Here is a 14061-nt window from a genome sequence, read left to right as displayed (position 1 = left end):
GCCTCCATTTTTTTGATAATTAAAAATATTCTATTCTTCAGAAGTATCTATTCATATTATTATCACGGATTTCATACTTTAGGTACGTCTCAGACCAGTTTTTCTATAGCCCTACTTTGCCTAGTGTTCCTAGATGACTATTAGGTGAAGTCAGCAGCACTACAATAGCATCTCTGGAGATAAAAGAGTACACCTCACTGACCAGAGACTGCCCAGATGGCTTCCTCCACTTGCTGTGAGCTCTCAGTGATGTTATAAATAATAACGTCGCACTCCAGCAGGCGCATGAGAAGGTCTTCTCGGGAGATGGCCTGAGAAACAAAATTGACAGCCATTTGCAGCAAGCAGCTAACAAGGTAACCTTTAATATTTCGAAGAAATGATAATTTTCAACATAGGTATGCCACACCGAGGCGTCCCACAGGAAGTGCTTGCAGGAGGATTTCTATTTAAAATGAAATTGTGACTCTCTTCTGTGTGCAGTTTTCAAGTAACAAAGAAGTTTATGAAAACAGCTTGGAGCAGATGATTTAAAAATTGCATAATAATCTTAGGTACTATTTCTGCACGCTGTTTAAACTCCAGTTCAGAAGGGAAGAATTAGCACACACTGAAAGAAAATGAGTGAGGCATTTAAAACTAATTCAAACTCTATGCAAGATTACTTGAGCAATTAGATATCACGAATCACTCAGAAGTGCTGAGGAATGATTAATGTGGATTGTCTTACAATTCTCAAGATGGATTTAATCTGTTCTCTTTCTAGATGTAAGGTATCTTATTACAGTTGACAGCTGGGAATCTTTTAAAAATACAGAAACTTTTAATGATTAAAAATGTGAAGTTTATACATTAAATAGAAGTAACTTTGCTGATCATTTTCGGTGCTTTTTTTTTGTTAATTTGAGACACAGTTTCACTCTGTTGCCCAGGCTGGCGTGCAGTGGCGTGATCTCAGCTCACGGCAACCTCTGCTTCCCAGGTCCAAGTGGTTTCATACCTTAGCCTCCCAAGTAGCTGGGACTACAGGCACATGCCACCATGCCTGGGTTTTTTTTTTTTTTTTTTTTTTTTGTAGAGATGGGGCTTCACCATGTTGACCAGGCTGGTCTCAAACTCCTGACCTCTGGTGATCCGCCCACCGTGGCCTCCCAAAATGTTGGGATTAGAGGCGTGAGTCATGGTGCCAGCCGGTGATCACTGTGTTTTAACTAGTCATTCCTTGCTGCATGAATGCCAGTACACTTCCCAATAGTACAATACCCTGAGTACATTAAGAGAACAATAAAAAGACCCTGCATTTCCAAACCAAGATTTGCATTATTTGTTATTCCCATTGTCCTGAACATCAGCTATTTTCCACAGTTCCTTGACCAGCTGTATTAAAATAGAACCTTTTAAACCAAGCTGAAGAACAAAGGGAAGTTGATGCGTTTCCTCAGGAAATGACAGTTCTGCTTTGGCAAGGTAATACATCCTTGTTAAACTCAACAGCATGCACTAGGTTGCTAGTTTCTCCAGCCCTGTTCCCTAGATCCTTTTGGATGAATCTGCATTAGTTTTCTAGGGCTGTTGTAACAAACTGCCACAAACTGCATGGCTTGAACAACCAAAGTCTCACTGTTCTGGAAGCTAAAAATCCAGGATCAAGGTGTTGTAGGGTTGGTTCCTTCTAAGGGCTGAGAGGCAGAGTCTGTTTCGTGCCTCTGCCCTGGCTTCTGCTGGTTTGCCGGCAATCTCTTCCTCATCTTGTACATGCATCACCCTGATCTCCACCTTGATATTCACATGGTGTTCTACCTGTGTGCCGTCTGTGTCTAAATTTCCCCTTCTTATAAGCTCACTGGTCATACTGGATGATAAGCCCACTTAAATGACCTCCATTTATTTATTTAATTAATTTATTTATTTGAGACAGAGTCTCTCTCTGTTGCCCAGGCTGGAGTGCAGTGGCACAATCTCAGCTCACTGCAACCTCCACCTCCCGGATTCAAGCAATTCTTCCGGCCTCAGCCTCCCGAGTAGCTGGGATTACAGGCACCCACTATTTTTGTATTTTTAGTAGAGACAGGGTTTCACAATGTTGGCCAGGTTGGTCTTGAACTCCTGACCTCGGGTGATCTGCCCGCTCGGCCTCCCAAAGTACTGGGATTACAGGCGTGAGTTACCGTTCCTGGCTGATGACCTCCATTTAATTGGATGTCCTCTGCAAACACCCTATCTCCAAATATGGCCATATTCAGAAATACTGGGGGTTAGGATTTCAATATATCTCTTCGGGGTGTGGGAGAAACAACTCAACCCATACCACCAGCCATTCAGTTCCTTCTCTCGACTGAATGTGCAAGAGGAGAGCCACTGGCAATCCTGATCCAAACATCCATTTTTACTTTACCAGTAGCATGACAGTGGGAAAGGACACTACCTTCCCAGTACACCTAGGATGGATCAAGATCCAGAAATAACATGTGAAAGAAAAGAAGAAAACACTGGGAGAATACAAGGACTCAAAGATGTGTATTCTAGATGTGGTCCCAGAGAAAGGAGCTACAGCATCTATGTTTCCAGCTTGTAAAAGCAGGTGCGAGTGCTGTCCATAGAAAAACATGCACACGTATCAAATTATGGTTGGATCTATTTAAGATGAAACAGCCACATTTTCAAGAGAATGGTTGTCTTCACCCAATGTGGAGTGACCATTTTTGTGCATTCATTTGTTCACTCAACAAACATTTGTGGGCCCTGCTTTTGACTGTAGTAAAAAAGGCAAAAATGAATAATATATAGTTGCTGATACTAAGGAGCATTTTGTGTGTGTGTGTGTGTGTGTGTGTGTGTGTGTGTGTGTGCATGCGCTTTCTTGAGAAGATTTATACCAAATAATTATGGTCTAATGTAGACAAGGACCCAACCAAGCACATATGAAGCCCTTGTACAAATGAGAAAAAAGGTAACCTGCTTGGTGAAAAAATTATAAGAAGGGCTACACTCTGGGGCCCAGGACAGCCAACATAACAGGCTGCTTTTCAGCCCCTACTCACTCACTCCCTTAGCCAGGCACTCTTGTACAGTGTGCAACCTGTACAGCCAGCCCCAAATGTGGAAAGGGCTGTCATAGATAGAGGCACATTTGAGGTTCAATGGACTAAGAGAAAGACATGATTATGTCTCATAGGAGAAGATATTTGAGTTGGGCTGGAAGGATGAATACGAGCTCACCTGGTAGAGCCCAGAATGCTCAGGGAATAGTAGGTGGCTTGTTGAGCCAGGTAGAGGCACCTTTCATAACTTGGACCAGGCCAACGGTTTCCATTCTCACCTCTCCCTCACCTTTTCTTTTCTTTTCTTTATTTTTTGCTGGTCTTCTCTGTATCATTCCAATTTCAGCATATGTGCCGCTGAAGCGAGCACTCTCCCTCACCTTTTCTGCCACCTTTGTGTCTTCTCTGTGGCTCCCCATAGCCCATGCTCTTTCTCTGCCACAGCGCACCATATACTTTCCCAGGCATTCCCCCTTGCTTGGTGTTTCCTTCCTCCCTTACCTGTCTGGCAAGCTCCACTCAACCACGGAAGACCAGCCTCAGCCCTACCATCTCCAGTAGATCCCAACCTTCCAAGGGAGGGCCATCTGCAGGACTTTGTGCTAATGGAGGCTCCAGGATCTCAAGATCAGAGCATAGGAGGCCTCAATCTGCTTGGCAGGGAGCTATTTGAAGCTTCATTTGCCTGTCTTTCTAGATAAGACTGAGAACTCCTTAGGTGTCCCTTTCAGAGAGCCTTGGGTGATGCTCTGTGCATGCCTCTGTCCCCACATTTACTGTCACAGAGTCCCTGCCAAGCTGTGAGCTCCACGTTCATCTGTAGATCCTTAGGGTGCACAGGAAACATTCGCAGAATCAAATTCAGGTGAGTAGTGAGAGATGCTGGAGATCGGAACTAATGCACATGGCTATGAGAATGGAAAGGAGGGGCAGACTGGACACCTGACAAAGAGATGTGCTGAGGACCCCATGACCAATAGGATTCAGGTGTCAAGGGCAAGGGAAGAGCCCACAGCTCTCTGAGGGTTTCAGCTTTGATGGAAGGCAAGTGCATAATGAATGGGATAAAAGACACTGTTGTTGTCTACAAACTTGTTTCCTCTTCCTTTTCTCCAACAAAACCCCAATTTTGCTTCAGATATTCCTCAGCCTGCGGGAAATTAACTCCCTCTTCTGGCTTAAAGGATGAGCCTAATTGATCTAAGGGTAAGTGCCTGTCTCAGGAAAGGGACGACGACTTCATTCACAACAGTGAGACTCAAAGAGATGCTCGCCAGGGACTGCTGGCAATGTCCGTCTTCCTTTCTTTGAGACCTTCTGGAAGTTTGCTTTGCCAGAGTGTCACTGTGTATGATGAACTAAGGCCCTGGACTGTTGCAGCCTTGCTGCCAGCCTGAAGATAAAGTCATCCCCCAACGAGGGCAGAGCCCAGGAAGGGGCAGGAAGAGGAGCTGGAGCCTGTGGATCAGCTCTGAAGCTGGTTCCACTTCTGGGCCACCAGCTACATAAGCTGATGAATTTCCTTATTTATTAAGCCAGTTTGGGTCACCTCTGTTTTCTATGACATGCAGTCCAAGACAGCCCCAATTGACAGAGATAGCAAGGTCTTTAATACAAACCAGTAATACAAAGTCATACAAAGAGTGGTTTTGGGCTGGGCGCAGTGGCTCATGCCTGTAATCCCAGCACTTTGAGAGGTCAAGGCGGGCAGATCACCTAAAATCAGAAGTTCAAGACCAGCCTGGACAACATAGTGAAACCATGTCTCTACTAAAAATACAAAAAATTAGCCGGGCGTGGTGGCACGCGCCTGTAGTCCCAGCTACTCGGGAGGCTGAGGTAGGAGAATAGCTTGAACCCAGGAGGCGAGGGTTGCAGTAAGCCAAGATTGTGCCACTGCACTCCAGGCTGGGCAACAGAGCCAGACCCCATCTCAAAAAAAAAAAAAAAAAAAAAAAGAGTGGTTTTGTGGAGGGTCTAATAAATATGATTTTGGATATGTTGATTTAGCAATGCCTGCAGGACAACCGGAGGCTGGTCTAGGAGGCAGTTGGATTTGGAGGCTACAGACAGGTGAGAAAAGCATTAGCTATATGAGGAGCTAAAGCTATAGGCCTGGATAAAATTTAGGCAGGTCACCTGTTGCAGGAAGGGAGGGAGCTCTGGGGAAAACTGCATTTAAAGGGTAAAAAGAGGAAAAGGAGCGAGAGAAAGCAGCTGGGAAGAAGGGCTTGGGCACTTAGTCAGTGCAGAGCCGAGGCACAAGAAGGGAAGGCGAGTTTCTCTTGGGAAGCCAGGCTGCTGCTGTGAAGCCAGGTGAGCTAAGCCCTCAGGAGTCAGGGGACTGCTGGTGACACTGGCCAGGGCACCTCCTGTGAAGTGTTGTGGGCAGGGCCAGCCAGCATTGGATAGACCAGTGAATGGTGGGGGTAAATGGGTGAGGCCTGCAAATGAGGGTGATCTCCTGAAGTTTAGTGGTGGCAGGGGCCAGGGGCAGAGAAAGAGGCTGGTGGCCAGCAGGGAGGTCAGGTTAAGTGCTTTTTACAGTAGGAATGATTTGAGCATATGTGTAGGTGTAGAGGAAGAAGCCAGTGGCAAGAAGAGAGAGAAGGGAGGTGAATGAGAAAGAATACCCAGAAGACAGAGGAAGGGGGTGAATGGGAAGGTCCTAAAGATGTCTGGAGGGGATGCATTTGTCCATTCCACTAGTGTTTATTAAGGCCACTTTGTGGCAGTGGCTGTGTTAGGTGCCACAGATACATGGATAAACACGGGGATAAACAAGGCAGGGTCTCCACCCTCAAGGAGCTGATAGTCAGTGTCCATGGACCCCACGATACACAGGTGGTAACAATGAGTGTGAAAAGCATTATGATCTAGGCAGATAAAGGATGATATGGGAGCTCAAAAAAGAGCTCAGAATCCAAACTGGGAGGGAGAAGTAGGAATCATGAATAGCTTCCTGGAGGAAGTGACACAAGTCTTGAAGGATGAATGAGGTGGGTTGGGTAAAAAAAAAAAAGAGAGAGAGAAGGCTGCTCCAGGGTACAGCATGTGGAAAGCTGTATGGTAGGCTCCAGAGAGTAGCAGGCAGGGTAAGGGAGGAGTTGGCCCAGGAGAAGAAGAGGCCACTCCTTCTCAGATATTTAAATATCTTAGGACTAGGACTGTGTTGAATTTGTCATGTGGAGACAGCATTGTTTCTGGAGACAGCAATGGTATATTATTCCTGAGTGGCGCATTACCAAAGGATGTTTCTCTTAAAAAAATTATTTTCATAAATATAAAATAGAGACAGGAGCTTGCTATGTCGCCCAGGCTGGTCTCGAACCCCTGGCCTTAAGTGATCCTCCCTTCTCAGCCTCCCAAAGTGCTGGGATTATAGGCATGAGCTGCGCCCAGCCTATTTCTCCTTCACAGACAGCACCCATCATGGCACAGACTCATCTTGGATAATCCTGGGCAGAATATGCTGGAGAGGAGAATTGTATGAGTCTGAAAGTCCAAATTAGATCCATCCTTTCCAACACTATCTAATTTAAACTCTTTGCTTTGGCCCAAAATTGAAAGTGGGGTCTACGAGGTAAATCTCCATCACAGCAGAAAGCCATTCCCTCAACCTGGCCATGTCTGTGGAAGAGAGGGAAGGGGAGACAAACAGTAAAACAAGTTGTCAAGGCATTGGAGCCGAAGGTGACTCTTCCCTCTGCCTACTCCTGGCCAGAGCCTCCGGGACTTACAGAGTATGTCTCCACTGCAAAGTCAGGCCGTGGGCTGGCAGGCTTGGACAGCGTGCCCACAATCTGGAATGTGCCTTCCTTCACTTTGGCTGAGGAAGCTTCCAGCGTACTTGACTTATTTTCATCTTCCTCTTCCTCTTCCTCTGTAATTTCTTCAAGTGAAGCCCCAACTACACAGTTGGATAGAAACTGCAAGGAAACAGAAATTTCCCAAATGGTAAGAACAAATTAGAGTCAGGGAGCCAGTGAATGATGATTCTAGAAACTTACCTTTCCTGAGTGCTTGCTGGGCACCACCAAGGCAAAGCAGATGCTTTGCACACTGTCATTTCATTTAAGTTGATTGAATTCCTGGAGGAGTGGGTACTGTTATAATTCCCCATTTTACAGTGAGGAACTCAGGGTCAGAGAGCTTAATTAACTTGTTTCTGGATACTGCACTCCTCTAGCAGCAGGCAGAGCTGGGTCACAGTGATGATATTTGTGTTGTCCAACAGAAATGTAGAAATGTAATAGGAGCCACATAGGTTATTTTATTTATTTTTAAAGATGTGGTCTTGCTATGTTGTCTAGGCTGGTTTCAAACTCCTGGGGTCCTCCTGCCTCAGCCTCCTGAGTAGCTGGGACTACAGGCACTTACTTAGTTTTAAATTTTCTAGAAGCAACATTTTAAAAAGTGAAAACAAAGGGTACAATTAATTTAAATGCTGTGAGGTCGGGTGCAGTGGCTCATGCCTGTAATCCCAGCACTTTGGGAGGCTGAGGCAGGTGGATCATGTGAGGTCAGGAGTTCGAGACCAGCCTGGCCAACATAGTGAAACCTCGTCTCTACTAAAAATACAAAAATTAGCTGGGTGTGGTTGTGCACACCTGTAGTCCCCGCTACTCGGGAGGCTGAGACAGGAGAATTGCTTGAACCTGGGAGAATTGCTCACCTGCAGTGAGCCAAGATTGTGCCATTGCATGCCAGCCTGGGCAACAGAGCAAGACTCTGCCTTAAAAAAAAAAAAAGAAAAGAAAAGAAATGCTGTGGTATTTAATGCAATATATCCAAAATATTATCAACTTAATATGTAATCAATATAAAAATTATTGAGATATTTTACTTTTTTATTTGAAATTCAATCTGCAGTTTACACTGACAGTACATCTCCATTTGGACTAGTCACATTTCTTTTTTTGAGACAGAGTCTCGTTCTGTTGCTCAGGCTGGAGTGCAGTGGTGTGAGCATACTCAATGCAACCTAAAACTCCTGGCCTCAACTGATCCTCCTGCCTCAGCCTCCTGAGTAGCTGGGACTACAGGTGTGTGCCACCATGCCTGGCTAATTTTTTATTTTTATATTTATTTTTGTAGAAATGGAGTATTACTGTTGTTGCCCAGGCTGGTGTGGACTAACCACATTGAACACATAAGTGTTCAATGGCTACATGTGGCCAGTGGCTACAGTATGGAATAAAGAAATAGAAAGAAGTTGGCAGAGTTTCTCTTCCTGTTTTCCAAAAGCTATCCTTAGAAGTGGCTTCTGTGGTGGTGAAGAGTTTCATCTGTTTATATGTCAATAACTACTTATATATGTCCACAATCATTTTATTTTAATTTATCTATTAAGCATATATAAATAACCATGGAATTACCATACCTTGGGAATAAAAAATAATAAAACCAAATAAACAGAAAGTCCCACCTCATTTATTTTGATAGAAAACAGTCCAGGTTAGCATGCAAGATTGCCAGCTTCAACCTCCTATTGGAATATATTTCTCCCAAGTAAATTATGTATGTTTCCATTTCATTTATCTCTCAAACATACATATTCAATTTTATTATCCCCTTTCACAGTTGAGGAAATTGATGCGCAGCAAAAAGAGATAGGGCTGGGGTGGCATTGCCCAACTGGGCTGTAAGCCTAACGACGAGACACAGCTTCTTTTTCTCTTATATTCCTCATATTCCCACTCCCATGTTCCTTGGAGGAGATGATCAGTAATTACCTGGAATTTGAGAAAGGCCCTGATTAATTAGGACCAACTAGAAAATTCTGTTATTGAAAAGCTTTTGAAAAAGATCTCTGTACAGAGCGTGGTGGCTCATGCCTACAATCCCAGCATTTTGGGAGACCAAGGCAGGGGGACTGCTAGATAAAGATCTCTGTATACTAAAAGAAGTTTCATTATAAAAATATTGTTATAAAAAATAATCAAGATCTTTGAGAGACCAAGGCGGGCAGATCACGAGGTCAGGAGATTGAGACCAGCCTGGCCAACATGGTGAAACCCCATCTCTCCTAAAAATACAAAAATTAGCTGGGCGTGGTGGCACACTCCTGTATTCCCAGCTACTCAGGAGGCTGAGGCAGGAGAATCGCCTGAACCCAGAAGGCGGAAGTTGCAGTGAGCCAAGATCGTGCTACTGTACTCCAGCCTGGCAACAAAGCGAGACTCCATCTCAAAGGGGATTAAGGAAGGAGATAAATTCCCTTCCCTCATTCTTTTTTTTTTTTTTTTTTTTGAGGCAAGGTTTTACTCAGCCCTATGTATACCTCCCAGGCTGAAATGTAGTGATGTAATCACAGCTCACAGCAGCCTCGAACTGTGCTCAAGCGATCCTCCCCACTCTGCCTCCTGAGCAGCTGGGAAGGTAGGCGTGTGCCACCATGCCTAGATTCTCCTTCATTCCTAATCTCAACCATGTTCATGTCCCCTCCCTTTTTTATACAGGTGACCCTTAAGCCGCACAGGTTTGAACTTTGTAGGTACACTCGTCCACTTATTTTCTTCCACCTCTGCCACCCCTGAGACCAGCCCCTCCTCTTCATCCTCTGCCTCAGCCTGTGCAACATAAACACAAAAAGGATGAAGACCTTTAGGGCAACCCACTTCTGTTTAATGAATAGTAAATATATTTGTCTTCTTTATGATTTTCTTATAAACATTTTCTTTCCTCTAGCTTACTTTATTGTAAGAACGCAGTATATTTTATATGTACAAAATACATGTTGACTGTGTATGTTATTGGTAGGGGTTCCTGTTAACAATAGGTTATTAGTAGTTTAGTTCTGGGGAGTCAAACGTTATACACAGCCTGCAGTCCCAGCTACTCAGGACACTGAGGTGGGAAGATCACTTGAGCCCGGGAACTCGAGTCCAGCCTGGGCAACGTTAATGAGACCCACGTCTCTAAACACACATAAATAAATAAGAGTTATGGGCAGATTTTCAACTATCTTCTCTATATCTGTATCTTTTTGGGGTTTTTTTGGCAGATTTTTACTCTGTCACCCAGGCTGGAGTGCAGTGGTGTGATCTCGGCTCACTGCAAACTCTGCCTCCCAGGTTCAAGTGATTCTCCTGCCTCGGCCTCTGGAGTAGCTGAGATTACAGGCGCTAGCCACCACATCTGGCTAATTTTTGTATCTTTAGTAGAGATGGGCTTTTGCCATGTTGGCCAGGCTGGTCTCGAACTCCTGCCCTCAAGTGATCCGCATGCCTTGGCCTCCCAAAGTGCTGGGATTACAGGCGTGAGCCACTGCATCCTATATCTGTTTCTTTTTGAAAAACAAAACCCCTAGCCCCTGTGTTGTTCAAGGCTTCCCACTGAATTTAGAGTATAAATGAAACTCCTGACCAAGGCCATCCATGATCTGGCCCTCTGTGCTAGCCTCTGCTCCACTACTCTATGTAATACATTTCTATGGAGCACAGACCGTGAGTGCAGCCCTGCTTAGGAGCTGACTGGGCCACATTCTGGGCTCCGTGGGCCCTCTCCTCCATAAAAAAAAAAAAAAAAAAATTAAACATTATATTTCTCAATTGCATGCCGTAGAGACAAACACATTCATTGACTCAAGATTTGTTTCCTTCTGATTTTAAAAGAAATTAACACACTTTTTGTGGGCCCCTAAAAGTTTCATGGGCCCTGGGCACAGTACTTGCCGCACCTAATGAAGAAGTGGGCCCAGGAAGCCTGGTGCACTGCCCCCTAGCCACTGTGCATACAAAACATGCCAACCCTATGCCTACTTCGGAACCTGTGCCTTTGCTGTGTCCTCTGAGAACTATTTTCTCTGGCTTGAGCCTTATCCTGTGTATGTTTGATTAAATGTCACCTTTTTGTTTTTGAGATGGAGTTTCACTCTGTCGCCCAGGCTGGAGTGCAGTGGCGCAATCTTGGCTCACTGCAACCTGCACCTCCCGGGTTCAAGCGATTCTCCTGCCTCAGCCTCCTGAGTAGCTGGATTACAGGCGCCCATCACCACACCCAGCTAATTTTTGTATTTCTGGTAGAGATAGGGTTTCATCATGTTGGTCAGCCTGGTCTCCAACTCCTGACCTCAGGGACATTTTCTTTTTTTTTTTTTTTTGAGACGGAGTCTCGTTCTGTCGCCCAGGCTGGAGTGCAGTGGCCGGATCTCAGCTCACTGCAAGCTCCGCCTCCCGGGTTTACACCATTCTCCTGCCTCAGCCTCCTGAGTAACTGGGACTACAGGCGCCCGCCACCTTGCCCAGCTAGTTTTTTGTATTTTTTTAAGTAGAGACGGGGTTTCACCGTGTTAGCCAGGATGGTCTCGATCTGCTGACCTTGTGATCCGCCCGTCTCGGCCTCCCAAAGTGCTAGGATTACAGGCTTGAGCCACTGCGCCCGGCCCTCAGGGACATTTTCTGTGTATTTTCTGTGTACAGATAAATCATCTGTCTTCTCTATGTCTGTATATTTTTTTGAAAAACACAAATAAGATTATACTACACCTGTGTGGTAATGCTTCCTTTCTTTAAAAATATTTTGTTACAGTTTTGTTTGTGTCTTTGCTTCTTCTTTCCTACCTTTTCTGATAATTTGGAAGATGTATCATGTGTTTAGAGTCCCTTCTGGTAGATATAGGTCATATGTAATATACACATATATATTATCTTGTATAATTACATGCCATATATATATAAATATATATATACACACACCTAAATTATATGCCTTAATCTCTGGTTTTTGTTTTTTTGTGTGTTTTTTTGAGATGGAGTTTCGCTCTTTTGCCCAGGCTGGAGTGAAGTGGTGCAATCTCGGCTCACTGCAACCTCTGCCCCCTGGGTTCAAGTGATTTTCCTGCCTCAGCCTCCCGAGCAGCTGGGATTATAGGTGCTCATCACCATGCCCAGCTAATTTTTGTATTTTTGGTAGAGACAGCATTTCACTATGTTGGCCAGGCTGGTCTCCAATTCCTGACCTCAGGTGAACCACCCACCTCAGCCTCCCAAAGTGCTAGTATTACACCACGCCCCACCCTAAATCTCTGTTTTTTGATGGATGCATTTTAGAAGGTATACAGAGTTGAATAGTGTCTACCCCCACCAAATTCCTGTCCTCTTAGAACCTGTGAATGTGGCCTTATTTGGAAATAGGGTCTTTGCAGATGTAATCAAGTTAAGATGAAGCCATATTGGATAGGGTAAGTCCTAATCCAACAACTGATGTCCTTACAAGAGGGAAGTTTCGACACAGAGACACAGGGGAGAGAATACCATGTGAAAAAGGTGGCAGAGATTGGAGTGTACTAGCCAAGGGGTGCCAAGAATTATTGGCAACTACCAGAAGCTAGGAGAGGGGCAAGCAACAGTTCTTCCCCTGGAGCTTCCAGTAGAAACCAACCCTGCTGACACCTTGGTCTTGCACTTCTGCCCTCAAGAACTGCGAGAGAATAAATTCTGTTTTAGAAAGTCACCCAGTTTGTGGCAACTGGTTACCACAGCCCTAGAAAACTAATACAGATGGTACATACTGTAGCCTCATCCTATTTTAAACAGATTTGTCCTGTTTGAAAGTGCAGTCATTGGCCTCAGAGAAGTCTGTTCATGGTGAGGTTAGATTTCTCTGTAGCTCGAGTACAGAATTAAGATCGATGGGTCCTACCCACGGGGAATGATAAAATCATGGCTTTCTTTTGACAACTGGTCATATTAGCACGAAGGGCCTCAGAGCCCTTTTTTTTGAATATCTTCATTTTCCAGAGATAAAGACAGAGAAAGGTGAGAAACTTAATGGAACTCAGGGACCCAAACAGTGTCTGGTCCATAATAGATGCTCAAGAACCATATATTGAAGGGATGGATGAATGAAAAACGCTTCATGGGCAATATAAAAATTTGATTTACTCATGCCTGTAATCCCAGCACTTTGGGAGGCCGAGACGGGCAGATCACGAGGTCAGGAGATCGAGACCATCCTGGCTAACACAGTGAAACCCGTCTCTACTAAAAATACAAAAAAATTAGCCGGGCATTGTGGTGGGCGCCTGTAGTCCCAGCTACTCGGGAGGCTGAGGCAGGAGGATGGCGTGAACCTGGGAGGCGGAGTTTGCAGTGAGCCGAGATCGGGCCACTGCACTCCAGCCTGGGCGACAGAGGTAGACTCCGTCTCAGAACAAAAAAAATTGATTTATTTTCTCGTTTAGCTGCCCGCTTCAAAATCGATGGAGGGGTATAAAGAGAACCTAGTAGGAGGCAAGAGACCTGGACTCTGTCCAGGTTCTGGCCTCAACACTCTATGTGATCTTGGGCAAGTCCTTTCCTCCCTGTTAACCTCCGTTTCCCCTCATTAAAAGGAGGAACAGGGGATGGACCAGTGATGTCCAGACACCTGGGCTTCCACGTAGGATCCCTTGTCCAGCCTGGGTGCAGACTGTGGTCCAAGGGGCATTGGTGGTGCCCAGGACGCGGGACCCTCCCTGAAGAAAGGCCCCGACAGCGCCCTGGTGCGCAGACCCTCGCTGGGTTTGCGTACCGGGGCCCGAGGGCTGGGAGCTAAGAGCTGGCGTGAGGCTCTGGGCCGCCGCCGCCGCTCACCTTCCCGATGTTTCCGCTGCTGTAGGAGTCCAGCAGGTTTATAAACACCCTCTGGATCCGGATAACTTTCTCCGTGGGAGCAGCAGTTTCCTCTTCTTCAGCCATGGTGGGAGCCACGCTGGTTGCTAAGGTGAAAGCGTCACTCCGCTTGCCAAGGAGGCGGGGCCCGGGCCGGGGAGGCGGGGCAGGTTCTCCCTCTGGGGGCGGGGCCTGGGCGCCGGGCACAGCTTGCCGGGCTGGGAGGGGCGTGTCGTGGACGAAGCAGGGAGAGCCGGGCGCTGGGCGGGGCGTGCCGGGCGGGGGAGTGCGTGTCGTGCCCGACGCTAATCAGGGCGTGCCAGGCGGGGCGGGGCGTGTTGAGCCGGTCGCTGGGCGGGGCGAGCCGGGTAGGGAGGGGCGTGTCGTGCCGGGTAGGGCGGGGCGGGGCGTGTCGTGCCCGGGGG

The 14061-nt window shown here is 46.1% G+C and overlaps 1 protein-coding gene across 2 annotated transcripts in view; it reads right to left on the bottom strand.

Moving 5' to 3' along the window:
- AK7 (adenylate kinase 7) overlaps positions 1-13783 on the bottom strand; it is a 100272-nt gene extending 86489 nt beyond the window's left edge. Inside the window, exons 1-3 of one of the 2 annotated variants that reach the window (XM_017858000.1) lie at positions 13619-13783; positions 6782-6970; positions 203-311 (exon numbers count right to left, since the gene is read on the bottom strand). In XM_017858000.1, coding sequence (XP_017713489.1) covers positions 203-311; positions 6782-6970; positions 13619-13723 — 403 coding nt within the window. In that variant the 5' untranslated portion in view covers positions 13724-13783. The remainder of the gene's footprint in view (positions 1-202; positions 312-6781; positions 6971-13618) is intronic. The other variant, XM_017858002.1, reaches the window with a different exon arrangement.
- Positions 13784-14061: the final 278 nt, after the last annotated feature.

Source organism: Rhinopithecus bieti, unplaced genomic scaffold (genome assembly GCF_001698545.2).
Source record: "Rhinopithecus bieti isolate Rb0 unplaced genomic scaffold, ASM169854v2 scaffold_41913, whole genome shotgun sequence".
Lineage (NCBI taxonomy): Eukaryota > Metazoa > Chordata > Mammalia > Primates > Cercopithecidae > Rhinopithecus > Rhinopithecus bieti.
The sequence above is the reverse complement of the archived record's forward strand: the minus strand, read 5'-3'. Positions and strand labels throughout refer to the sequence as shown.